Here is a 26,339-nt window from a genome sequence, read left to right as displayed (position 1 = left end):
CGCCCGCTCCCCTCGGCGCCGCCGCCGCCCGCCCTCCGCAGGCCCGGCCCCTTAAAGGGGACGCACCGCCCGGCCGCAGCCCGGACCCGCGGCGCAGGCGCGCTTCCGGGACCACAGCGCCGGCCGGACCCGGCGGCTTCCGGGACCACAGCGCCGGCCGGACCCGGCGGCTTCCGGAACCACAGCGCCGGGCCCTGCGAGGCGGGCCCAGCCGACGGCGCCGGGAGAACGGCCCGAACCCGCCTGGGCACCAGCGCGGGCCCCGCACCGCCAAGACTTGCACCTCCCGGAGCCCCGGGCACCCGAGCCCGCGGCGCCGAGGCCTCCCGGCCCGGGTGATGCCCGCCGCGCCCCCCGCGCACCTCACCGTCGGTTCTCCGCCCCGCGGCCGCTCCCCGCCGCTGCATCTCGGCCCCGGCGAGGGCAGAGCTGGCGCCAACCGGGGGTGCGCCCCACGCCGACCCCCGGGCGCCCCCTGACCCCGCCCCCGCCCCCCTGCCCCGCCCTCCGCCTTCTTCCTGCCCCCCTCCCCTTCCTCCTGCCCCCGCCCCTCCCCCTTTCTCCTGCCCCGGCCGGGTCCCCCTGCCCCCACCCCCTGCCCACAACTCCGACCCCCTGCCCGCACCCCCGACCCCCTGCCCCCGCCGGGCACTCCCTGCCCCCTGACCCCACCCTGACCCCCTGCCCGCACCCCCGACCCCCTGCCCCCGCCGGGCGCCCCCGACCCCCTGCCCGCACCCCGGACCCCCTGCCCCCGCCGGGCGCCCTCTGCCCGCACCCCCGCCCCTCTGTCCCCATCCCCTTCCTCCTGCCGCCGCCGGGCACCCCCTGCCCGCACCCCAAATCTGCAGCCCGCAGCTCGGGTCTCGGGGTTCGGAGGCCTCAGCGGACACATCCTTACAAAATGAAAGTAGTTGCTCACTTTTCTGCTCCGACGGCCGCGGGCTTTGTCCGGAGGAGGGGCCGGAGCGCACAGCGCAGCTCCCCTCGGGCGTGGGGAGTCCGTGGCCGTGGGAATGGAGTTCGTGGGATGGACTTTCGGGTGGGTTTCCTTTTTTCCACTGAAATGTGGAGTCGGGTTTTACCAGCAGACAAGGAGGTGGAGGTGGGAGCTGCGCCTGGCCCGCCGACTCCTGCGTTAAAGCCCCAAGCCCTGGGGCTGGTGGTCGGAGGTGGGGCCTTGGAAGGGGATTAGGGTTGTTTCTTTAAAATATTTTTTTATTCATTTCAGAGAGGAAGGGGGAGGGAAAGAGAGAGAAACATCAATGATGAGAGAGAACCAGTGATCAGCTGCCTCTTGCTCATCCCCCACTGGGGATCAAGCCCACAACCCAGACATTGACCCTTGACTGGAATTGAACCCAGGACCCTTCCGTGTAGGCTCAGGCTCTGTCCACTGAGCCAAATCAGTGAGGACTCATCATTGATGTTTCTGTCTCTCTCCCTCTCCCTTCCTCTCTGAAATCAATAAAAATGTTTTTTAAAAAATAAATGAAAGTTACTAAAGCCCAGCTGGTGTGGCTCAGTGGTTGAGCATCAACCCATGAACCAACAAGTTACTGGTTTGATTCTCGGTCAGGGCACATGCACCAGTTGCAGGCTCGATCCCCGGTGTGGGGCATGTAGGAGGCAGCCAATCAATGATTCTCTCATTGATGTTTCTATCTCTCCCCCTCCCTTCCTCTCTGAAATCAACAAAAAATGCATTTAAAAAATTTTTTAATGAAAATATGCTCCTTTAAGCCTATTTAATCCATAATTTTTCTACACATTATCACTAAAGTTATTCGTTTTTTCATTTTAAATATATTTAGAAAAATTTTAAAAAAGAACAAAAATATTCTTTTGAGTTTATTTTTACTAGTACATATTGTTTAGAAAACACTCGAATCTTTGAAAAATCTTTGTATCAAATGTGTTTGCTTATAGCTTTTGTCAATGTGAGTTTTATTTTGTGGTCTGTCTTTACCTCTTAAAGCCAATTTTCTCAGGTTACATTTTTCCATCTTAATGTCATGATGAAGATTTGATTCTTTTGTCAATTTTCAGTCAGCAACAAGTTTTATTTTGTGTCAGTTATTTACTATTTTACTTTTTCCTGCATCAGACTTTAGAATTCAGTTTTACCTTAAAGAATGATGTGTCTGAAATTTCAAATTTAGCCCTTCTGTATCCTTCCAACTATCCTTCCAATTTGTGTCAAATATTTACTCTCTGTGCTATGCTATTGTATAGACAAAGAGCAAAGAATGTCCTCAAAGTAAAAACCTTAGGAACAAAGACATTTAGTTAGATTTATGAGACCTGATAATTCTGTCCATCCATCTATCCACATATCACTTTGTCCACCAGCCACTCATCAGTCCTTCCATCCACTGTCCACCCATCTACTCACATTAATCTACCCCATCTAACTACCCATCTGTCCATCCATTCACCACTTACCCATCCACTCAACCATCCATTCATCCTTCTATCCAAACATCCACCCATCCATCCATCCATCCACCAATCCAGTCACCTCCCCATTCATTAATCTACCCCTGTGGTTTGTAACCAGGGGCAATTTTGCCCCCAGGGAATAATGGGAAATGCCTGGAGACATCTCTTGTCATAAGTGGTTGATGCTGCTGTCACCTAGTGGATAAAGGCCAGAAAGGCTGCTCAGCAGCCTACAACACAGGACAGCCCCACAACAAAGAATTATCCAGCTTAAAATGCCTTCAGTGCCCAAGTTGAGAATCCCTGATCCATTCCCATCCAGCCACCTGCCATCCATTCACCACACCCATTTATTTAAATGTTTATTGAGTGCCTATTGCTGTGTCTCCCAATTCTGACTGGGGAGCGGGTAAAACATAACAAGTACACAGGTGTTACCCTTGAGTGTTCAGAGTTTTATAATCAGAAACCATAGAGCCCTGGCTGGTGTGGCTCAGTGGATAGGGCGTTGGCCTGCGGACTGAAGGGTCCCGGGTTCGATTCCAGTCAAGGGCACAAGCCTGGGTTGTGGGCTCGGTCCCCATTAGGGGGCAGCGTACAGGAAGCAGCCGATCAATGATTCCCTCTCATCATTGATGTTTCTCTCCCTCTCCCTTTCTCTCTGCAATCAATAATACACACACACACACACACACACACACCAGAGGCCCGGTGCATGAAAGTTCACGCACTGGAGGGGGGCTCCCTCAGCCCGGCCTGCCCCTCTCACAGTCCCGGAGCCCTCAGGGGCGGGAGGCAACGCCCCATCACACCTCTGCTGCTGCCACTGCCGGCAGCACAAGCCTCAGGCAGCCCTGGGGGGTTGGGGGGACTGGGGGACTCCGGAGACAGGCGCCCCAGGGGGGCTGAGAGGACTGGGTGCCGCCATCTTTGAGGGCGGGGCAGTCAATTAGCATATTCCCTCTTATTGGCTGTGGGCGCCACCATCTTTGTGATGGCATGAGGGTAATTAGCATATTCCCTCTTTATTATAAAGGGTATTAAAAACCATGGAAATTTGTGAATGGAAAGTTAATCAGTAGAGAAGCTTCTTTGCTTATTGCCAGGATAGTATGTGGTATTAAATCGTTGCTAATTAAGGTTAATCAGCAATTTATCACCATATTAATCAGGTAAACAAAAACATACCAAAGACGAAAAACAAATGTCCAGGTTTTTTTTCTACCACAACTCACTCTGCTCACTAGACTCACTTGGGGCTTCAGGGATCGAGGCTCTGATGTAACTGGTCCAGGATGTGGCCTCGGCACCGGAATCGCATAGAAGCACCCAGGTGACCAATGTCCCGCCAGGATGGGAGCAGCTGTGTCAGAACTCAAACACGCCCCCCCCCTTTTTCTTTATTGGACTTTTTTGCTTGTACATAACACCCGATTTTTCTGTTTCTTTTTTCAATTTATTCAGAGCCTGATCCTATAAGGTTCAGGGTAATAATCTGTCCCCTTTGCCCTTGAGTTCTTGGCCTACTGTGTGTGGGAGGAGGTGCAGGGAGAACTGACCTAGAATCACAGGCCCCGGATCCCGGGCTGCTGGCCACCAAGGGGCTTTTCCATCTTCTGCTCCTGGAGCTGTTCAGTCGCACTGGATGGAGCCACACGCGGTAACGGGAGCCGATGGTGCATCTTTGCAAATATTAAACCGACGGTAACTAATTTAGACGAAAAGATGTAAGAAATAGAAGCACTGGAACTTTCTAATGCTTGACGCGCTGTCAGAACTCTCGTTTCTGTGGCTCTAACCAAAGAGGAGATGCTTGCCTCATGACTTCCGGAGGGAACTGGGATGGTCTCGGGTGTTTGCAGGCGGCCTTGGGAACTGCCGTTTTCGCAGACGTGATCTTCAGCAGTTCACATGGGCGAGGTCACAGCAGCTGCTGCCCCATTGCACAGACGAGAGACTGAGCCTCAGGGCAGTGAGGGCACCCAGGCCACAGACTGCGTGGTGGCGCGTGGCCTTGTATGGAGCCCTCCCTCCTGTGTTCCTCGTTCACGTCGCCGGCCACATACACAGTCGTGTTCGCTCCGCGCTCAGCAGCTGGGAGCCTCAGGGCCCCTCCTTCCGCCCCTCCCCTTCCACAGGCAGAGGCAGGGCACAGCCCTACAGCAGAGGTTCCTTCCAGCCTGGCCATCATCCCCAAACCTAAGAACAATGTCGTCTACTCCACACACTCAACTTCACCTTCCAAATGCCTTTGCCAGCTTTTTTCTGGACAGAGCAGATTCTCCACCCATGGACTTGTAACAGGGTTCAAGATCCGTTTCCGCCAAGCCGTTATAGTAGTTACTGAATCACAAATCGCGGCTGGTTCTTGAGGGGAGCCCTTCCCTCATGCGAGACCCCCCTTTTTCCTGGTGGCCTTTGGGGATATATTGCTGCAAATGGGTGCTACTCCCTGTTGTTGGAAATCTAAGCTGGTAGAAATGTCATTTGCTCATAGATAGGTTGTTTTTCTTAATAAAAATATTCTTTCTAAACTAAGTGATATTTTTATTAATAAAGGCAATTTCATATTTGATAGAGAAAACGGTGTGTGAAAATCTGTGTATGGGATGTAATTTTCAACTGATATGTTAGACAGCTTCTCCACAAGTGGTTATGGAGCCAGGGATTTAGATTTGGGAGGAGCCAGAGGCCCCGTGACCTTCCTCCCGGGTTCTCTCGCCGGGGCCGGGGCCGGGCCGGGGCCGCCCAGGCAATGCTCTCCTCCGCCAGGGGTCGGGAGCCCAGTCTGCAGCAAGGCCATCCATTCCAGGGCAGACAACTCCTGTCGTTTTTCCTCCCAAAAGGACAGAAAATGTGCCCTGTTTGGATCTTCTCAGAATGTCCCTACTTTCCGATTATCCCTTACCTGACAGAGTTTTCAGAGCCTCCTGTGATGCCAGTCCCACTCCCCTGGCCGTTTGTCCACTAAGAACACTGCCTCCAGCCCCCACATGAAGGGCAAGTACTTTCTTAACCAAGACCCTTGACCTCCAGTGACGCTGCCCGGTGGCACTGGGTATCCTTTTAGTAGCTACTTCTGTCAAATCTGATTGGTCTTAAGAAGCCATCAGTCAGGATGGGTTGGAGAAAGATAATGCCAGTCTGCATGCTGCCTTTTCACATCCAGAATCCACCTTGGTTGGGTGTGTGTCTATGTCTGTCAGCTCACCACCTGTCATATAATGTTGGGCACACTGACACCTTTATCAGTTACTGTCACTGTCGCGCGGTCTCCGGTGTACCCTGGCATACATCACTCCATTCCACAGCGCCCAGGAGTGACATTGCTTCCCCAGGGGAAAGGAAGGCAGGGAATTGCACCGCTCGTCCAGGTCCCACGCAGTGTGACACGGTCCTGATGTAAAGGAAGTCTCGCCTGCACCTGTGCTCCCCCGTGTCCTGTGGCCTCAGACGGTCGAGTTCAGATGAGAGTTTCTGGGCTCCGCGGGCGACGGGCAAGTGGATCGGAACCTCCAGGCAGGGGCAGAGGACACAGCAACAGAGCAGTCAGCCCTTCAGAGTAAAGACGGGACAAGGAGTGCCGCCCAGAGCTCTCTGTCCTACCTTGATCATGGGAGAGGGAGAGAGAAACATGGGTCAGCTGCCTCCCACGTGCCCCCACTGGGGATGAAGCCCACAGCCAGGCATGTGCCACGACTGGAAATCAAACCGGTGATCCCTTGATGCATGGGACAACGTTCAACCAACTGAGCCACACTGGCCGGGGCACCAGTAACTTGTTATCGGAAGTTCCTCTAAGTCTGATCCTGCTGACATTATGCCTCCGTGCGAGGTTGTTTCTGTACACGTGTGTGCATATGCACATATGTGTGCCTGCGTGTGTGCGCGCCTTTACTCTTGGGAGCTCATGTGTACTAGGGCTTGTGGGGATGCTGTATTGCTGGGAAAAGGCACGTACGGCAGTTTTTCTGGTTCTGTTAGCTGTTTCAGCCTTGGGCTAACTTTTATACTAATTCCTCGGCCTGGTGGTTCCTGGACCGCACAGTGTAAATTTGAATCCCAAACCTGTGCGTGGTTACAAATCCTCACAGGATCTGTGCGCCTCGTCCCTGGGGAGTTTCCTGGCTATTTCTCCAGGCCGGTGGGAACTCACGCTCTCCTCTTCCAGGGTGGAGCCTTCCTCGATGGCTCCAACAGAATCCTGGTCCTGGGTGGGACAGCTGCCTCCAGCTCAGCCTCCCTGCAGGGCTCTGCTGCTGACTTCATGGCAGGGCTGCTCTCACTCAGGCTCTTGTTATTTTGAGATGGAACGTTCCTTGCAGCCATTTCTACCTGCCCGTCCTCTCTGGCTGCGGAGGGGGAGGGCCTCTGCCTCATGGCTCGGCTGCAGAGAGGGTGCCCTGCTCAGAGGCTGAGAGCAGCGCCTCCGGCCACCGCGACCCCGGGTGTCCCTGCAGGAAAGGAGAGGCTGCCACGGAGCCCAGCTCTGCTACTCGCTCCACCTGTACAGGCAGGACAGCCTCCCGACGGAAATAAGCACACGCTCCAGACGATCAGCCGTTTTATCTGGTCCCTGCATATGAGACAGTGAATCGAAACCAGAGGCGTCCTGTGAAGATGAGCCCCCTCTGGGGGATGTCCCTCCTGGCAGGCCGGCCGCTGCGTGTCCTCTGGGCTGGGCCAGCCTGGAGCCGACTGGCCGGACCGGGCGGGTGGTGGGCAGCTCCCCTGGAGCAGGCAGGGGGCGCTGCGAGGAGCCCCTACTTCCTCTGTGCCTTCGGGAGGCCCAGCATGGATTTCAAGTAGCTGTGCTGGACGCGGAGAAGGGAAGGAGGGATTGGTTAGGGCTCAGAAGCCACCCACCTGCATCCCCGTCATTCCTCCTGCCAGCAAGGACGTATGCGCACACATACACACGCACACACATACACGCACGCGCACGCACACACATACACACGTGCGCGTGCACACACATACATGTGCGCGCGCACACTAAGGTGCATCCTGGACTTAGAGGCTCCTCTTACTCTCGGGGGCCATCACCACGTAAGAGGGTGCCGGGCACCCGCACTGCGGCACCACGACCGTCTGATGGTGGAGATGGCCACTCGGTGACTAACGGGTGGGGAGTGTAGGGAGCGCATCCAGCACGGATGCACCGGGCAGAGGGGTGATTCACAGGATGGTCAGTGCTCACAGCCGTGTCCAGGCCTGGCCACAGCCTGTGGGACTTCACTGGGTGGCCCGGGACTCCAGCCGGGGAGACACCCGCTGCCTCTGGGTGACTGGCTCCCAAGCTGGCTGCTCCTCCCGGCCTCTGCAGTGGGGAGTGTGATCCTGGGGGGGAGGGGGTGCTAGTGACGGGGTCCGAGGCCCCGCCTCCCGGAGCCATGAGCCGAGTTACCTTCTGTTCTCTCTTGACCTTGGCGTTGTAGAAGGAGATGGACTCCGGGCCCTCGGGCAGCATGTCCTGCTGCAGCTGGCTGAACTTGTCCTGGTCGTCTTCTCCCTGGGGGCCCAACTCAAGGTTGTCCTCCAGCCTGGCATGGTCAGGATGCGCCCTGCCAGGGCCCGTGGTGGGCATGAGGGCAGCCCCTGGCTGGGCTGGCAAATCCCCCCCTGCGGCAGCTCACACGCTCAGGCCCTGTCTGCCAGCGTCATCACAGATGCCCTGTAACTGCCCCCTGGGCAGGACGAGCCACCCGAAAGGGTGGCCACAGCAAGGGGTTTCATCTGTGTGCCCACCCTCGGTCACTGGGTAGAGACCTGTGGCTTCCCACCTGCCTGGGCAGCCGGGGGAGCGGCTGGGAGCAGCCCACACATGCCACGTTTGTGGGGAGAAAAGGGCAAAGCACCAGAGGCACTGCCCACTGCCCACTCCCCTCACCCACCCCCGACGGGGGCCACTCACCAGAGACACAATCCTGCTGACAGGCACCATGCCTGGCCGGATGCTGCTGCCTGGCTTCAGGGCCGCCTGCATGTCCTCGGGGATGAAGAAGGACTCATTGTACCAGATTTCAAATTCTGCGCGGAGGAGGGGGCCAGCACTGAGGCTGCAGGCAAAGGCTGTGTGCTCATCAGAGGCTCACCCTGCCACTTCCTGCTCCACGGTCTCCCTCGCCCATCTCTGTCTCCTGCCCCCAAATCCTATAAACAAACATCTGAAGGCCCTGTCCTACCCCTGCCTCTGCCAGAGAGAAGCTTCTTCTTTTCTAAGATCCATGGTTTGTTTTTATTTATTTTTAAATAGATATGTTATTGGTTTCAGAGAGGAAGGGAGAGAGAGAGAAACATCCATGATGAGAATCATGGATCGGCTGCCTCCTGCACGCCCCCCACTGGGGATCGAGCCCACAACCCAGGCATGTGCTCCGACTGGGAATCCAACCGTGACCTCCTAGTTCATGGGTCCCTGCTCAACCACTGAGTCACACCAGCTGGGCCAGAGAGAAGCTTAGATGCTGCTTCTAGAACCCAGGTCTGCAGGTCCCGGAACTCCGACGGCCGCCACCCTTCCCAGACCGCACACCTGTGAGCAGGCGGTGGCGACACTGGTCCACCAGGTGCTGGCAGTACTGGATCTCGGCCCTCAGGTCACGAAGGTCCTGGTACTCCGCACGGTACTGCTTCTTGAGGTCTTTGAGCTTCAGGATCAGCAGGAACTCCTCCTCATCGATGATTATCAGCCCCTTCTTCTCATACTCACCTGTAAGGAGGGAGGAAGTCAGGGTGAGGTGCCACCTGTGCTGAGGGAGGGAGGCAGGTGGTCCAGAGAGAGGGGAGAGCTGGCCAAGCACAAGACAGGAGACCAGGGAAGGCTGGGCACTGCGTGCGGTGGGCACGGCACTGGGAGGCCCACTGCCAGGACACAGCCCATGGGGAGAGGGAGCTCAGAGCAGGGCCACTTGGCATGTCCAGGACAAACAGGAGGGTCGCAGGGAAGCGGGTAGGAATGACCCATGTGCCACACACCGTGATCTTAAACCCCATCAATCAAAAATACTCAGGCCCTGACCGGTGTGGCTCAGTGGATAGAGCGTCGGCCTGCAGACTGAAGGGTCCCAGGTTCGATTCCGGTCAAGGGCATGTACCTTGGTTGTGGGTACATCCCCAGTGGGGGGCGTGCAGGAGGCGGCTGGTCAATGTTTCTCTCTCATCGATGTTTCTAACTCTCTCTCTCCCTTCCTCTCTGTAAAAAATCAATAAAATATATGGGAAAAAATGTTTTAAAAAATACTCAGTAGCATCTCAATATATGGATGTTTACATTTTTTGGTTTTTTGTTTAAAACAACAACAAACATGACATTTATTGTGCGACTAATCACTGAAATCCTTAGGCTCAGCTGGATGGGCAGCAGCTGCCTCTGGGGGTGGGTGCCCTTCCCGCACAGAATCCGGGCCTGACTCTTCAGCAGACGAAGTTTAGGGGCCTCCGGCGCCAGTCCCGCTGATGTCCCATGGGCTCGCCCTGGCCTCGCTACACTGCCTCCTGCGCTTGGCGGGCGGCCGGCGGCCACCGGTGCTGGGCCTGCAACCACAGCCTGCGCCTCCACGCACTGCCCTCCGGCCGTGGGAGCCCACGTTCCAGATGGTCTCCTGGTGGCTGGAGATTCATCAGCTGCCTCCTTGTTAGAGACGATGGGACGTCTGACCCTATCGAGTGGCTGTCAGAGGCTCCGCGAGAGGAGTCAGCTGTGCTCTTAGCATCTGCTCCACGCAGCCTCTCTGGACGGACCTGGAGCTCCGTCAGCTCCTTGAGGATCGATGGGTTAAGGGAAAATAACGTGTCTGTCAGCCGCTCACCTGGCTGTCCACTGCCTGCAGCACACAAGCGTGCGGCTGGGGGCGGGCGTGGGCAGTGTCTACCGGTGGGACCAGGGCGCCAGGTCAGGGTGCCCACGTGGGGGGCCCTGCTCTCTGAGCCTGATGGCCCCTCACTACCTGCCTTAGGAGACGGGTCCTTGCCAAGCCAGGACGGTGCGGGGGTTGCGCGAGGAATGTCTCCGTGACAGTGAATCCTTGGCCCTCTGCTCGGCCCCTTCTCATTGCTCCTCGATTTCCTCTTAGCCAGCACCCCACCGCCATCAGACCCAGGGACCTGACGGGGTCACCAGCCCCCCTCCACCTGGGAAGCCGGCTCCCAAGGCTGCCCCCGCTCGGAGCAGCGTGACTCCGACCGCACAGGCCCAGCCACCTTCCCGCCGCGTCACCTTGCTTCTCCCGCAGGGACTTCTGGGCACTCAGCCCCTCCTTGGTGACGTCGATCTCCCTCTTGATGGCGTTGATGCGCTGCGTGGTCTCACTGGCCCTTTTCCTCCGCTCGTTCAAGATGGACTTGTTCTCTTTGAAGATGCGGTTGATCTCACTACCTCGCTCGTTCTTAAAGTCCTCAAAGGCCACAGGCTTGGAGGGTGGGGTGCTGGGCCTGAAGATGGGGGGGGAGGAGGGGCAGCTGTCTTGGGCCACCAGGTCCTTCACCTGCCTCCCCTGGGGCCTTGGCAGCAGGAAGGCCCGGCTTCCTGGGCACCGCCTCCCCCAGACGGAGCCAGACGGCGGGACCAATCCCTCCTCTGTGACCGCGGCGCAGCACGAGGGGATGCGGAACCAACAGAAACCAAAGCGAACCTCGCTCTGCTGAACCTCCTTCAGGATCGCTTTGAGGGGTTTTTAAACGCTGGAGGTCACGCGGCATGAATAATTTTACATCTTTTTTTTTTCCTCAGAAGCATTCTTTCACGCTATTAAACTCCCTCTGAGAACTCCAGTTAAGGAGAGGCGAGATTCAGTGCTGGGGGAGAGGGACTTGTCTGCACCTCCCGTGCCGGGGAGGGACGGAGGGAAGGAGAGAAAGACGGGCACAGTCACAGGTGAGCTGTGAGTCAGGGCGTGGCCGGTATAGTTCTTCCAGCTCCTCTGAGTGTCTGGACGTGGTCACGCGGGGGGGGGGGGGGGGGGGGCGCGGGGGGGGTGTTCACGCACATCCTCGCACACCCCCAGGGAGGAGATGAAAATCCCCTCAGAGCCTCTCCCTGGTGTCAGCGGTTAGGTGTTTGGTTTTGCTTTTCCAGTTGGCGCAATGGCCACCTTCTGCATAAACCTCTGTCCAGATCTCTGGTTATTTCCTCAGGGCAGGTTCCTGAGAGCTCACTCCCTCGCTCACGGAGGAGAGGAACCGTGTGGCTGGAGGAAGGGGTCTACTACCTGGAAAAGTTTTTGCTTTCTGAGTCATTACTTATTCCAAAAATATGTAAATTTAATCCTAAAATGGTTGCTGCTCAGAGGGTCTAATGAGTCCGTGCGTGGACCCTCTGCAGGTGACGCGCGCGGCCTCCTCCGGGCTGTGCGCCGGGGCGGGCCTGTCACCCGGTCCTCTCTGCAGGGACTCCACATGCTGAGGATCACACTCTGGTTTGGGGGGATCTGGGCCGGGGCTCGCGTTAGACGGTCACCTGGGTGGGCGTGGCTCCTCCTTGGGGGAGTCCAAGGGGAGGGTCTCGATGTTGGAGGTCTCCCGGTCCCGCAGAATCATGTCCTTGACGTCCCCCTCCTTGGAGAGTGGGGTCAGCTGGGTCTTGGATGTGGAAACATCCATATCCTTGCCGCTCACAGGGCTGCTGCCACCATCCTTTTTTGCCGGGGAGCTGGAAGGAGAGGGTGGAGCCCCAGGGCTCAGGCCTGGGGAGGGGGGTCCCCCATGCTGACCGAGTGCCCTTTCTCGGCCCTCCCACACGGAGCCCCATCCTACCCAGCTCTGATCTTGATCCTATGCCCAGGGGCAAGGACAGAGTATGACCCTAAGCCACGCAGATGGGGAGACGGCACCATCCTCCCTTTATGAGCAAAAGGAACCCGCCCTGGAGCAGTCTGGGCAGGAGGCCCCGGGCCCTGGGGGGTGGGCCACAGCTCTCAGGGCCACCCCGAGTCCCAAGGCCTCTCTGGGAAGGAAGGACCCGCAGAGCCTCCACCAGGCGGGCTGCCTGTGGACTAGTCCAGGACCTGCTCTCCACCCACACCGGTGCCCACCCAGCCAGGACACGGCTGCAGCCCTGTGTTGGTGCCGGTCCTCCGCCCAGAGAGGCCCACGTGAGCAGGGCCTGTGCTGACAGGAGATGCCCCTGCTCCTTCCTCCTCTTCGTTTTCTTGCAACATCGGCTTTGGGGGAGGGGAGGAAGCCTCGTCTACCTGCAACTGCACCGATTACCAGGCAGAACGGGGAGCCCACGTGGTGCCTCCCAGGGGCCCAGGCTGTGTCTGTCAGTGGAGAAGCCAGGACCTGGGCTGACCCGGGGGAAGGGAGGGGGGGCGACGCGACTCTGCAGTCAGTGTTGGGCCACAGCCTTTCACGAGTGATCGTCCCAGTAACAAGGGGCGGCATTCACTCACTCATCCTCACAGCAACTCCTTCGACAGCGATGCTGTTATTATTATTACTATTCCACTTTATTCTTAAAACAATTTTATTTATTGATTTGGGGGGGGGGAGAGGGAGAGAGAGAGAGGAAGGGAGAGAGGGAGAGCCAGGGAGAGAAGAAAAGAAAAAACCCCATCAATGTGTTTCTCACTCATTTCCACATTCATTGGCTGATTCTTGGCTGTGCCCTGACCGGGGATCGAACCTGCGGCCTTAGCGTATCAGCGATGCTGTAACCTGGCAGGGCTTGTTGTTCCCGTTTCAGGGATGGGAAAGCGAGGCACAGAGAGGCTCACACTGACACAAGGGGGGTGGCCCCGGGGATGAGAAAGGTGGGGAGTGAGGAGGTGAGTGGGTGCAGCCATCCCCTCCAGAACCTGCGCTCCTGCCTGCCTCTCCACAGCACACGCGGGGCTGAATGCGTGAACCCTGACCCCCTCCCACCTTGCACCCACAGAGGAGTCCGGCCTGAGTGGTGAATGGGGTTTTGGGTGGTGTGAGTGCGTCAGCTGGTCGCAGAGGACTCTGTTGGGAGGTGGGGTTTGACATGAAGTAGCAGAGGGCAAATGCCAGCCCAGCGTCTCGCCTGAACTCTGCTAGACTCAGCGGAAGTGTGACCTTGGACGTGACTTCCCCTCCCTGGGCCTGTTTCCTCATCTGTGACATGGAGGCACTAGCTCCCAGCTCGGGGGGCTGCTGTGCGGTGAGGGGACCCTAGATGTTGCTGGTATTGGCAGCAGTGACACGCACTGTGGCCACAGACTAGCGAGACCAGAGGGAGGGGGACAGGTAGCGTCCGCCGCCGCCAGCCCGGGAGGGCCAGGTGCGAGGGCAGGGCAGCAGGGCAGTCACTCACCTGAGCTGCTCTTTCAATGTCCTCCTGGACTTGGTTTTCTTCCCAGGTTTGCTAGAGTAAGAGGCAACCCCAAGTCCAAAGCCTTGTCCGTCAGACTCACCCACCAGGTGGCCGTCAGCATCCATCAGCCCTGCCTGGAGAGAGGCCAGCGCGGGGGCAAAGGTCAGGCTACGGGCTTGTTCCGGCCTTTCGGGGACACAGGTGTGCGTGGGCCGAAGGCTCGGGTGGGCACGTGCAGCCCACAGCACGCGGCGGCTGCCAGCTTCAGGCCGTGCCCAGCGCGCCTGTCTCCTCCCCACGGCCCCCTCTGGCGTTTGGTCCCAGGCCCTGGGATCCTCAGGCCTTTCCCAGCCCAGCTGCAGGAACTGTCCTGTTCACCATTCGCTTTGTCTCCCGTTCTGGAGGCCCCTGCGAGCCACACGAGGCTGACCTTGCCTCGGTCACCCCACACTCGTCCTGCTGACCCCATCTGTTCCCACCCTCCATGGGCTTCCAGGCAGGACACCTGCTGCCTCTGGAAAGGTCTTGGGAGAGAGAAACCGGACGCGAGTGCGTACCTTCTGGACAGCAGAAATGGCCGCAAAGTCGTTCTTGTCTATGAGGGTGTACTTGCGGCGCAAAGCGGCTTCCACCTCCTGCTCCTGTTGGCTGGGGAGAGAGTGAGAAAGAGCGGGTGCGTCCTGCAGGCAGAGGTTTGGGTGTGGCCCCGAGGGAAGGAGCTGGGCCCTCACAGTCAACCAGACCTGACAGGAGCAGCTCACCTGTGCCTGGGTCCCCAGGGTGCACCCACGGCCAAGCCCCCACCCGCAGAGGATGCACTCGCCCAGGAGAGGCAGGGGGTGTGCTTGGAGGCGGAGTCACCCCTCCCTCCCCATGAAGGAGTCAGTGGGCAGGGGGGCCCCTTACATCAGAACCACCCGGAACTGGTTGAACACCTCCTGGATCTGTCTGAGGTTGATTATCTGGAGAGAAGAGAACGAGGCAGGGCTAGGCCTTGGCACCGGGGCCCAGGCTGTGTCTGTCAGTGCAGAAGCCAGGGCCTGGGCTGACCGGGGACCATCTGCCTCAAGAGCAGGACGTCTGCAAACCGCCTCTCAGCACGGAGGCAGCACAGCCCGCGGAGGACAGGGGCACCTGGTCACTCGTTTCCAAGTCAAATGTTTTCTGAGCTACAGACACCCGTTTCTAAGTGAATCTCCATAAACCAGAACGGCTCTAGTTTGAAAATACTCAGGAAAGTCATTCTATGAAGCGTGCTGTCCTCAGCTCCCCCGCTTCCTAGAGGCCCCATTCTGCGCCTTCCTGTGGGTGCAGACACACCCACACCTGTGGCTGGAGGCCGCCGCCTCCCTCTGGACCCTGACCCACAAGCAGTGCCCTTGACTGGGGTCGGTCTGGGGCTGCCCTGGCCGGGGAGGTGGGTCTGGAGCAGCTCCCGTGAAGAGCTGGCCGCCTGCGCTGCGGGAACGGTGCATCCCCGAGGACCCTTCCGCGTGGCCGGCCTCCCTCCTGGGCCCACCCGCCTGGGTCTGCCTGCAGACAGCCAGCGTGGCCACCGTCCTTGACCGGCCTGTTCCACCTCCGCAGCAGCACTGAGGAGCCCGGCTCAGGCCCCTTCCCCGCTAACTAGGCAAGGCGACCGGGGTACCGAGGTCACGCAGCAAGGAGACGCGTGGCTGGGGTGCGACCGGGCTGCCTGGCTGCAGGCCCGCTTGGTCCAGGGATGGATTGCATCCTGTGTGCTAGACGTTCAGGCTGCTGGCCACTGGGCGGGGCACCCACAGCCTGGTCACCCTGAACCTGGAAGCTGAGGCCTCGGTGGCTGAAGGGACTCTGAGATCGGGGTTCCCCCCCACGCCCACTGCACCCTCTCAGGGGAGGTCCCAGGGCCAGCACAGCGGACGCTGGGGTCGGACACGAGTGGGTCCCGAGGAGAGGCTCCTTACATCGATCTCGTCCAGCGCCCCGTCCAGGTACCGCCGCACCTGGGAGTTGATCTCCGCGATCTGGACCTCATCCATGGGGTCGTAGTTCACATGGGAGCGGTTGGCCTTGGAGGAGGCAGAACATCAGCTCGCGGTGCTGAGTCCATGGGGGCGGCAGGGGCAGCCTAAGAACCAGCACCGGAGCCTGGGCACCTCCTGGCCACCAAGCCAGCCCCACCCTCTCTACCATCGGGCCTGGAGGAGGGGGCCTGTGGTCAGCAAGGGACAGCCGAGCCAGCGAGGGGAGGGGAGGTGCCCGGTACGAGCCTCTACTCCAAGCGAGGGGGTCTGCTGGCGGGTTCTAGGAGGAGGGCATGGGAGGGCAGTGCGGCCTCCGCCTCCCGGCCCCTCTGGACCTGAGCATCACCCAGGCAGGCCCCTGCACTCCTGGCTCCGTGCTGCTCCCTCCACACCCCAGCCTGCCCCACATCCCTGACCTTGACCCATCATGTCTGCCACGTACCCCAACCTGCCGACCCCCGGCCCCTGCCCCTTGTCCTCCTGCCGCCTGCCTGCCTCTGCTTCCTGGCCATCCGACCCCCTCCCGCCAGGCATCCCTAGTCCCCCCAGTCTGTGTTCCCCGAGTCTCCCTGACGACATGGCCCCTGCCCATCTGGCCCTCATGCACTCAGGCCTGCCCCCAGCCCCCTGGCCCCTTACCAGGCTGTCGTGGATGGCCAGCTCCTGCTTGAGCAGCACCAGCTCCTTCTCCAGGTTCTTGACCATCCGCTGCCAGGGAAGCATCGTGGAGCGGAGCGGGCAGTCAGAGAAGCCACGGCTTCTCCCCGTCAGCCTAGTCCCTGCCCTCCGTCAGCCCACGGGCCCTTCCGTGGACTGATCCCGCGTCTGGGCAATTCCCTCCCCACGGGTGACTTTCCCCAACTGGGGTGAGTTTAGGGTTTGAGGGGCCTCGGCAGCCCCGGCAGAGGAGACTCAGAACAGAGTGAGCACCGGTACCCTGAGGGCCGCACCAAAACCCAACTCCCGCCCTGGCTGGTGTTGCCCAGTGGGTAGAGCGTCGGCCTGTGGACTGAAAGGCCCCAGGTTCGATTCTGGTCAAGGGCACATGCCCGGGTTGCAGGGTCGATCCCCAGTGGGGAACGTGCAGGAGGCAGCCGATCCATGATTCTCTCTCATCATTGAGGTCTCTCTCTCTCCCTCCCTTCTTCTCTGAAATCAATAAAAATATATATTGTTAAAATGGCCACTGGAGGGAGCCCTTGGCAGCGGGATCCGGGACCCAGCTGTGGCCAGTCCCCTGCCCGAGGTGGAGAACCTGGCGTCTGGGAAGCGACTGCTCCTTCGGGTGGGCTTACTCAGCGGGGAGGGGGGGTCTGGCTGAGCTGCTGGGGGTCTCCGACTGGATGACTGTCCAATGTGACCTCTGGCCAACCAGGTGACACGGGGAAATGGGCCATCTGCCCCGGGGGTCACCAGCCTCCAGGACACACCCTCTTCCACTGACCAGGGAGAAGCTGCTTGGATGCAGGCTGGAGCGGCAGACCCCACGGAATGGCCTGGCAGCACTCAGCTGGCCAACTGCCTTCGAGAAACCAGAGTGTTTCCTGGTGGAATGAACGCTGTGGACACAGCACAGATTCACATTCCCTGCCGGCCAAGCGCTTTCACCGTCACGCACGGAGGATGGCTCCGAGAGTTCTGTGTGAGCCAGCACTGGGCCGCACCAGGCAGCACCGGGCAGCACCAGGCAGCACCAGGCAGCACCGGGCAGCACCAGGCAGCACCGGGCAGCACCAGGCAGCACCGGGCCGCACCAGGCTGCACCAGGCAGCACCGAGCAGCACCGGGCAGCACCAGGCAGCACCGGACAGCACCGGGCAGCACCGGGCCGCACAGAGCAGCACCGGGCCGCACACCAGGCCGCACCGGGCAGCACCAGGCAGCACCGGGCAGCACCAGGCCGCACCGGGCAGCACCAGGCCGCACCGGGCCGCACCGGGCAGCACCAGGCAGCACCGGGCCACACCGGGCCGCACCAGGCCGCACCGGGCAGCACCAGGCTGGCAGCTCTCAGCCGGGAAAGCTTCCCTGGAAAGTGGCGACCCCCCACACCTGCAGGTGTGGCTCCTCGGCAGAGCGCAGCACCCTCGTCTGCCGTCCGCTCGAGCCCGAGGCTCACAGAATTGCAGCTGGACGGGGAGGTCAGCAGCCCAACCTCCCTCACTCGCCGGTGATTACCCCGAGGCCCAGCTGCTGGCGGAGGTGGATCCAGAGCCCAGCCTCCTGCCTCACAGCCAGGCCCAGCAGCCAGGGAAATCCGGAAGCTCTTCCACCGCCTCGCACACAGGTGTCAGCGGGGAGGGAGGTCCTGGGAGCCCCGGGCTCATGGGAAAGGCGGCAGAGGAGCAGGTGTCCCCGGGGCTCTCAGCGCTCAGGCTCATAAAGGAAGAACAGAGGTCACTTCACAGGGCGTGAGGGTCCTCCCGGCAGGCACACGCCCACCGCCGGGCTCACAGGCGGCCACGTGACCTCCTGAGCTAGAACTCCAAGGAACAAGAAAAATAAATGTAAAAAACATAAAGCCCCGGCCAGGCAGCTCAGTTGGTTGGAGCCTGGTCCTGATTCGCCAAGGTTGTGGGTTCGATCCCAGTTAGGCACAGAGGGGACTCAATCAGAAATGCATCAAAAGGTGTAACAACGAATTAGTGTCTCTCTCCCTCTTTCTATAAATCAATTTTTAAAAACTTTAAAAATCAAAAACTTAAAGCTGCAGAAAAGGATAGAAAACAATGCCATGAAATGTAATTAGACCACCCCAAGTCTGAATTTAACAGCATGCTGCCATACTGGCATCTGTGTGTGTGTGTGTGTGTGTGTGTGTGTAAAGAAATAAAACATTTCAGATAAATGTGAAGTCCCTGTGTGCCCCAGTCCAAGTCCATTCCCCCAGACACCCCAGGGGGACCCTCCAGCCTCGTTTTCATCTGTCACTAGCGCGCGCGCGCGCGCGCACACACACACACACACACACACACAGATGGCACCCACTGACAATGGTTGGACTTCTGTTTTACTTTGTGATGGTGCAAAGCGATGTGGTTCAGCAGAAACCAGCGAGGCTGAATGACGACGTTGGGTAGGTTGAATGCATGTTCAACTCATGATATTTTCAACTTAAGACGGGTTTCCGACGTCGCCCCGTCATCAGTCCAGGGGCATCTGTACCCGGGAGTGATCGTCAGTCTCGCTTTGAATGTTTTTATACTTGGAGTCGATGTCAGATGCGTCCGTTCGGGCCGCTTCAGTCCCCACCCGAGATGATCCAGACTCGGGCCCTGGCTCTGGCTCCCTCTCTCCACAACACGTGTCGCCACTCCCCCCTGAAAGGTGACTGGTCATGTCCCCAACTGTTCACAAGGAGCAGGGAGAGCACTGTCCCCTGTAAATCTCTTTACACGCACCCCTGAGGTCTACACTGTTACGTAGACCTGGCAGGGGACCCGTGGGAGTGACAGAGTGCTGGCCAACATCTCCTGAGCACCAGCAGCATGACAGCACGGTGCGAAGAGGTTTCTACCCATCACCTTATATATAGTGTGTGTGTGTGTGTGTATATATATACACACACACACTAGAGGCCCAGTGCATGAAATTCATGCAGGGGTGTGTGTCCCCCTCAGCCCGGCCTGCACCCTCTCCAATCTGGGATCCCTCTCACAGTCCAAGACTGCTGGCTCCTAACTGCTTCTGCCTGCCAGCCTGATCGCCGCCTAACCACTCCCCTGCCGACCTGATTGACAGCTAACTGCTCCCCTGCCAGCCAGGTCGCCCCCAAGTGCCCTCCCCTGCCTGCCATCTTGTGATGATGTCACGTGAGGGCGTCACGCAAGGGCACGACACCACCTAGGCTTTTATTATATAGGGTGTGTGTGTGATTGATTTCAGAGAGGAAGAAAGGGGGATAAAGAGAGAGAAACATGAATGACAAAAGAGGATCACTGATTGGCTGCCTCCTGTACACCCCACACTGGGGGTCGAGCCTACAACCCGGCTGGGAATCGAACCATGACCTCCTGGGTCAGAGGTCAATGCTCAACCACTGAGCCATGCCGGTCAGGCCTCATGTTATTCTTTGCATCTTTTTTTTCTTTTTTTTTAATCCTCACCTGAGGGTATTTTTCATTGACTTTTAGAGAGAATAGAATAGAGAGGGAACGACAGAGAGAAACATCGATGAGAGAGAAACACATCAATTGGTTGCCTCCTGCATGTGCTTTGACCAGGGCCTGGGCCAGAGAGGAGCCCGCAACCAAGGTACATGCCCTTGACCGGAATCGAACCCGGGACCCTTTGGTCCGCAGGCCGACGCTCTGTCCACTGAGCCACACGACCAGGGCCACGTCTCTGAGAGTGGCTTCCGTTTCTCCCCAGCTTCACAAATAAAGCAGCTGAAGCTCAGGGAGAAGACGATCTTGCTGAGGCCACACAGCTGATGCAGGGAGCAGGCTGCTGAGCCAGGGCAGCCCGGGACAGGGGCCTGGGCTCCCAGCCACTGAGCCAGCGGTTCTCAAAGTGAGGCCTCAGAGCAGCAGCCGCAGCCATGGGGAACGCCTAGAAATGAGACTCCTCGGGCCCCATCCCAGGCTGACGCCATCAGGAGCCATGGGGCCGGCCCAGGGGCCTGTGGTCCAGCAAGCCCACAGCATCGCCCTGTGCCCGCTCAAGGCTGAGAGCCAGCTCCAAGTGCTGTTCCCTCCTCCCCCCGCCCTCCCCCCTCCCCCCTCCCCCCCTCCCCGAGCCACAGGGCCTGGCGTTTGCCGCCAGGATGTAGAATCCAGAAAGTGTAGCGAGTTTGGCAGGCGCTCAGGGCGAGCATGTGCCCCTGTGCGCAGTAACTGGGATTCCGTAAGCACAGTAAACGCAGCCGGGTGATGGGCACGTGTTTCCCTTTACGAGATGCTGCCAAGATGCTCTCCAGCGCGGCCGGATCCATTCTCCGACCGGAAAGAGAGCGGCGTCCCTGTCTCAGGACCTCTCACCACCAAGTTGCAGTCAGAAAAATTCTCATTTTTGCTCGTCTGGGGTTTTAATTTGCATTTCCCCCGACTCATGGGAATGCTGAGTGTTCCCTCTGATTGGTCAGCCCAGCTTGCTGGGCTGGGAGGGAGGAGGTTCACAGGGACACACCCGGTGAGGTTGGGAGGATGGCCCAGCTGGCTTCGCAGCTGTCAGTCAGGGACTTGCCTGCTGATGCCCCAGGCACTCGGCGCCCTGAAGCCCCTGACCTCGCCCTTTCCCCTGGAGGCAGCCCCCACGGGGGTGTCCGGGGACCCTGTGGCTGGCCGGTCCTGGAACAGGAAGGGACTGGCCCGGATTACACCTCTGGTTGAGGCCGAAAGGGAAGCCAGGCCTGTGTGACCTGGGCACCCCCCGCCCCCCGGTGAGAGCTGCCCGCAGGCCCCCAGTACCTCCGCGTCGTACTTCTCGTTGATGGCAGGCTCGGTGGTGACCAGCTTCATCCTGCTCGCGAACCGCAGTGAGGACAGCTGAAACGGGACAGAGCTCGCTACTGGGGGCAATTCCTTATGAGGGGAGATATTTCAAAACAGGAAAGGGCTCCCCGAGGATGGCAAACCCGTTTAGAGACAAGCTCCACATCGGCTGCGGGGTCTCCTGCGACCAAGAGGGTCTGGCCCGAGCCCCTCGGAGGGGCCGCCAGCCGGGGGCACTGATGGCAGAGGCCGCGCGGCCGCCGCACACGCAGGTGCTGGGGACACGGCCGGACACGGCCCACCACGCAGGCGGGCACAAGGCGGCCGGCTGCTCCCTGCGGGGGGAGGAGCAGTGGTGCCCGGGCCACCTGAGACCCAGCCTCACGGAGGCCGACTCGGAGCCCTGAGGCCGGGAAGAGACGGGAGGGGGACAGGTCACCTGGGAGTGGCCCAGGAAAGGGCCACGGGGTCCTCTTGGCAGCAATCCGGCCGCCGCGGACCCACTGTGCAACCTCGGGCAGGTCTGTGACGTCTGCCTCCCGGGGTCCCGGGGAGACCGGAGGTGAGGCGTGCAGCGTGCTCTGGGCAGCACCGCCCACAGGGAGCCTCGGAGGGGCCTCCATTCCCACAGCTGAGCTGCTCCGTGAGGGGCGGGCAGGCCCACGCCCTCCCTGCGGTCACCCCCAGGGCGTGTCAGCGCAGGAGCAGCACGGCCCTTGACAGGAGCCGCCTTCTGGTTGTAAACATTTGGGGAACGGAGTCACCAGCTGCCACTCCCCAGTGCGCCCTGTCCCCAAGCCTGAGGCCCCTCGGCCGCTCCTCGGGCTCCGGGCACAGATCTCCAGCGGCATGGGCACAGCTTCGGGGGCAGCAGGTGCCAGGAGAGCCACTCCCCGGGCAGTGGCCGTCTCGGGGGGATAGGGAGGCAGAGGCCTCATGGGGCTCCTCTTGGGGTTCAGCCAGGAGACCAGGAGGCCCTGACGCCTGCCTCTGGGGAAGCCGCCTGGTGTCAGAGGGAGCGCCCATCCCGCCTCCCGAGTCCAGGCCCTTAGCAGGAGGCTCCCTGGAAGCCGGACAGTCAGCCCCTCCTGCAGGAAGCTGGAGGCCCCGCGGAGGGTCCTGCTCTGTGGTGTCCCGGGACAGGACCGACGAGGGTTATCCGAGGGCTGAAGTGCCCTAAACATCCACATTTTAAAAGCGACATGTCTAGCCCGGCCGGTGTGGCTCAGTGGTTGAGCGTCAACCTATGAACCAGGAGGTCATTGGTTCGATTCCCGGTCGGGGCACAGGCCCGGTTTGCAGGCTCCATCCCCAGTGCGGGGCGTGCAGGAGGCGGCCAGTCCATGATTCTCTCTCATCACTGATGTTTCTCTCTCTCTCCTTCTCCCTTCCTCCCTGAAATCAGTATTTTTTAAAAAGTGAAAAGTCCAGAGCCGTGGTTCTCAGCCTTCTGGCCCTTTACATACGGTTCCTCATGTTGTGACCCAGCCATAGAATCATTTTCGTTGCTACTTCATCACTGTCGTGTTGCTACTGTTATGAATCGTCATGTAAATATCTGATACGCAGGATGGTCTTAGGCGACCCCTGTGAAAGGGTCATTCGACCGCCAAAGGGGTCGCGACCCACAGGTTGAGAACCGCTGGTCTAAGGGGAGCTTTCCAAAGCTTCTGAGGAAGGCGGGGGGGGGGGGGGGGGGGGCGGGGGCTGGCACCCAGGGGGTGGGCTCGGCCTCCATAGCCTCCGGCTCTCCCGCCCTTCTCCCTCCCCAGGTCGCCTGGGACCCTGCGGGGTGGATCTCCCTGAGTGACAACTCTAGCCGCAGCCCATTCCTACAAAGCCCAGACACCCCGGCCCCTGGGCCCAGCCTCGGCCTCAGCCAGGCCCTGCAGCTCCTCCCTCCTCTCCTTCTTGAGCCCCCCAGGCAGGGCCACCAACCCTCTGCCAGGAACACCGCTGCGTTCCCTGCCAAGCCCACGCAGCGCCCGCCTTCCTCACCCCAGCTCCAGGAAGACGCCTCCCTCTGGGGACCCCCCATCAGGCCATGTGTGGCTCCTCCCTACCGAGCTGCTCCCCTCCCACCGCCACCGCTTTGCACACGGCAGACGTCTGACACCCGTCAGTTCGTACCAGCCGAGTAAGCACGCCTGGAACCCGGGTTCCCTCGAGGTTTTTCACATGTACGACCGTGAGAACGCGGCACCCGCCCTCCTCGGCCCAGCTCCAGGGGCAGCCCCAGCAAGCGTGGCCTTTGCCCTCAGCCTCCTCTCCTGGCACAGGCCCCCTGCCCAGCCTGCCTCCCAGAGCTTCTGCCCCTTGGTCCGCGGTATTTGGATCCTGGCCGGACCCATCTCAGCAATTTTGGCTCAGACTCCCCCCGGGTGCCTCCACTCCTGGCAATGCGTACGGCCTGCATGCCGGCTGCGCCAGCCGGGTCAGCCGCCCCAGCCCTGCAGCCACGTGGCGGGATCCCACGGGCGCACCGGCCGCGCACGCACCGTCTCGTCCAGCTGGGCGGCTTCTCCGTAGATGTTCGTCACCAGGACCATGTTGCAGTTTCCCCCTGCGGGAGGCGGGACACGCAAGCCCGTGAACGTGCGGGTTTGCTGCCGGGATTCCTTTGAAGCTGGGGGGCCGGTTATGAACAGAATGCGTGTGTGCCCTCCATATCTCATGTGAGAGTCCTATCTCCCCAGGTGGTGGTGTCTGGAGGCGGGGCTTTGAGGAGATAATTAGGTATAGATGAGGTCACGAGGGTGGGGACCAGCCGAGGAGAGATGGCGTGAGGCCGGGAGGGGCAGGGGCGGGGGCAGGTTTTGCTCATAGTCGCACTCAGTTAATCACCAGACACCGCCCTGGCTGGTTTGGCTCAGTGGATAGAGCATCAGCCCAGGGACTGAAGGGTCCCAGGTTTGATTCCAGTCAAGGGCACATGCCCGGGGTTGTGGGTTCAGTCCCCAGTGGGGGGCATGCAGGAGGAAGCCAATTGATGGTTCTCTCTCATCATTGATGTTTCTCTATCTCTCCTTCTCCCTTCCTCTCTGAAATCAATAAAATATATATATATAAAATAACCAGACACCAATGACTGTGTCAGTAGGCCCAACACAAAACCTGGGGACACAGGGCTGACAAGACACCGCCCTCACCCCCGTCGGGGAGACTGTGGGGGAAGGAAGGACGTCCTGGGAGAGGCCACACTGGGCCTTGGCGGTGGCGAAGGCTCTGCCAGTGGGTTTAGGGGTGAGCGGGATGAGGAGCTGTTCCCAGGAGAGGCCAGAGCTTAGGCCGGCTTCCGGGAGTGAACAGCGTGAGGTGCTGCAGGTGAAGGGAGAGGCACTGGGTGTGGTTCTGTGAAAAGGCTGCACGAGGCGCATGCCACCGGGAAGGGGCCATTCCATGATCACAGCAGCAGATCGGCCAGCCCTGGCCGGTGGGGCTCAGAGGACAGAGCGTAGCCTGGGGACTGAAGGGTCCCAGGTTCGATTCCTGGTCAGGGCCCAGGGCCAGGTTGCAGGCTCCACCCCCAGTGGGGGGCGTGCAGGGGGCAGCCGATCCACGATTCTCTCTCATCCCTGATCTTTCTCCTCCCTCTCCCTCCCCCGCCCCCCGCACCGGAGGGCCCTCACCTAGCGAGTCCTTGAGGGCGTGGGTGAGCTTGCACTGCCGGAAGGGGATGTGGTCCCGCTTCTGGTCCCCGAGGGCGATGATGGCCTGCTCCAGGAAGGACAGCGACTTGTTGATGTAGGTGGCTTCCTTCAGGACTCGGCCCTCGGACTGCAAACCAGAGTGGGTTCTGCTTCAGACCCAGGGAGAGGCGGCCCCACCGGGAGCGCAGCAGGCCTGGCCCGACGTCGCCCACACGCGGCGGACCCCTCACACCAGCACCCGTGGTGCTTGCGAACGTGATCACCATGTGGACACTCATGTAAGAACTCACTGAAAAGCCACACCAGCTGCGTGTACGTGTGGGTGTTTGTGCAGTCGCTTGAGCAGATAATCCTGCGAATATTTACACAAATAGGGACACTCACACAAACGCACAGAGAATGCTCATCCCAATACACTGGCGAATGCTTTTTTTTGATGTTAACTTTTTTTTCCATGTATTTTTCCACTTGGACATTTTAACATACCTTTTGAAGTTGCATATGTTAATTTACAATGTTTCAAATTAGAATTTTAACCAGCTAACCACAATACTCCTTCATATACACGAGTAAAAAAGACTTTAATACACACTACCTGGCTAGCTGGCCACTGTGCTAAGTGTTGGGTAGGGGAGAGCTTATTATCCAAGCCACCATCGGAGAGGGTCGAAGCCTGAGTCTCCCTTACCATAGAGCTGGAATGGAGACCAGATCCAACGACCCTCAGGCTAAGCAGCTTTTTTTTTTTAACTTGTCAATCATGGTTGACATTTGGTATTATTTTATATTAGTTGCAGCTGTGTGCTCTAGTGAATGCGTATGCCAATACTCACATTCATATAAATATTTCAGATGAAACACTCATGCAAACACTCCTGTGAGCGCTCACACTCACACCGAGAAAAGCTAATCGCTTGCTGAGAGCCAGGCTCCTTGTTAAGAATTTAGAGGCTGCACCCTGGCCGGTGTGGCTCAGTGGATAGAGTGTTGGCCTGCGGACTGAAGGTCCCGGGTTCGATTCTGGTCCAGGGCACATGCCCAGGTTGCAGGCTCGATCCCCAATGGGGGACATGCAGGAGGCAGCCAATCAATGATTCTCTCTCATCATTGATTTTTCTATCTCTCTCTCCCTCTCCCTTCCTCTCTGAAATCAATAAAAATATATTAAAAAAAAAAAAGAACTTAGAGGCTATGATCTCATTTCAACTTTACAAAAGCCTGTCGGGGAGGAACTGCCTCTGTCCCTCCAGCTCCGCAGGGTCAAGCCCACCTGCTCTACTGCAGCCGTCGCCAACCTCTCGGGCCTCATGGACCAGATCGCCAACCTCTCGGGCCTCATGGACCAGGTCGCCAACCTCTCGGGCCTCAGGGACCACCACTGGTTGGCAACCACTGCTCTACTGTGTCTCCTTCGGGACTGTGCTCACCACGAGGGGCAGCCCCCATGAGGCACAGCCCCCCGGCCCCCGACCCGCCCCCCCCTCCGCCCCCCATGCCGTGCTCGGGCCACTGTGCCGGACACAAGGCCGTGGCT

The 26,339-nt window shown here is 59.4% G+C and overlaps 1 protein-coding gene across 4 annotated transcripts in view; it reads right to left on the bottom strand.

The window, feature by feature from the left end:
• Nucleotides 1-3,387: 3,387 nt before the first annotated feature.
• The window catches only part of KIF9 (kinesin family member 9), a 35,360-nt gene continuing 12,408 nt past the window's right edge, over nt 3,388-26,339 (bottom strand). For all 4 annotated transcript variants that reach the window (XM_036333744.1, XM_036333747.1, XM_036333745.1 and 1 more), the window contains 14 exons: nt 24,785-24,932; nt 23,654-23,718; nt 21,132-21,209; nt 16,363-16,431; nt 15,664-15,768; nt 14,624-14,679; nt 14,275-14,365; nt 13,718-13,851; nt 11,900-12,091; nt 10,661-10,875; nt 8,978-9,154; nt 8,357-8,472; nt 7,850-7,954; nt 3,388-7,256 (listed from right to left, as the gene is read on the bottom strand). In XM_036333744.1, the coding sequence (XP_036189637.1) occupies nt 7,206-7,256; nt 7,850-7,954; nt 8,357-8,472; nt 8,978-9,154; nt 10,661-10,875; nt 11,900-12,091; nt 13,718-13,851; nt 14,275-14,365; nt 14,624-14,679; nt 15,664-15,768; nt 16,363-16,431; nt 21,132-21,209; nt 23,654-23,718; nt 24,785-24,932 (1,602 nt within the window). In that variant the 3' untranslated portion in view covers nt 3,388-7,205. The remainder of the gene's footprint in view (nt 7,257-7,849; nt 7,955-8,356; nt 8,473-8,977; nt 9,155-10,660; nt 10,876-11,899; nt 12,092-13,717; nt 13,852-14,274; nt 14,366-14,623; nt 14,680-15,663; nt 15,769-16,362; nt 16,432-21,131; nt 21,210-23,653; nt 23,719-24,784; nt 24,933-26,339) is intronic.

The sequence above is a fragment of the Myotis myotis genome, unplaced genomic scaffold (assembly GCF_014108235.1).
Source record: "Myotis myotis isolate mMyoMyo1 unplaced genomic scaffold, mMyoMyo1.p scaffold_m19_p_13, whole genome shotgun sequence".
Taxonomy (NCBI): domain Eukaryota; kingdom Metazoa; phylum Chordata; class Mammalia; order Chiroptera; family Vespertilionidae; genus Myotis; species Myotis myotis.
The sequence above is the reverse complement of the archived record's forward strand: the minus strand, read 5'-3'. Positions and strand labels throughout refer to the sequence as shown.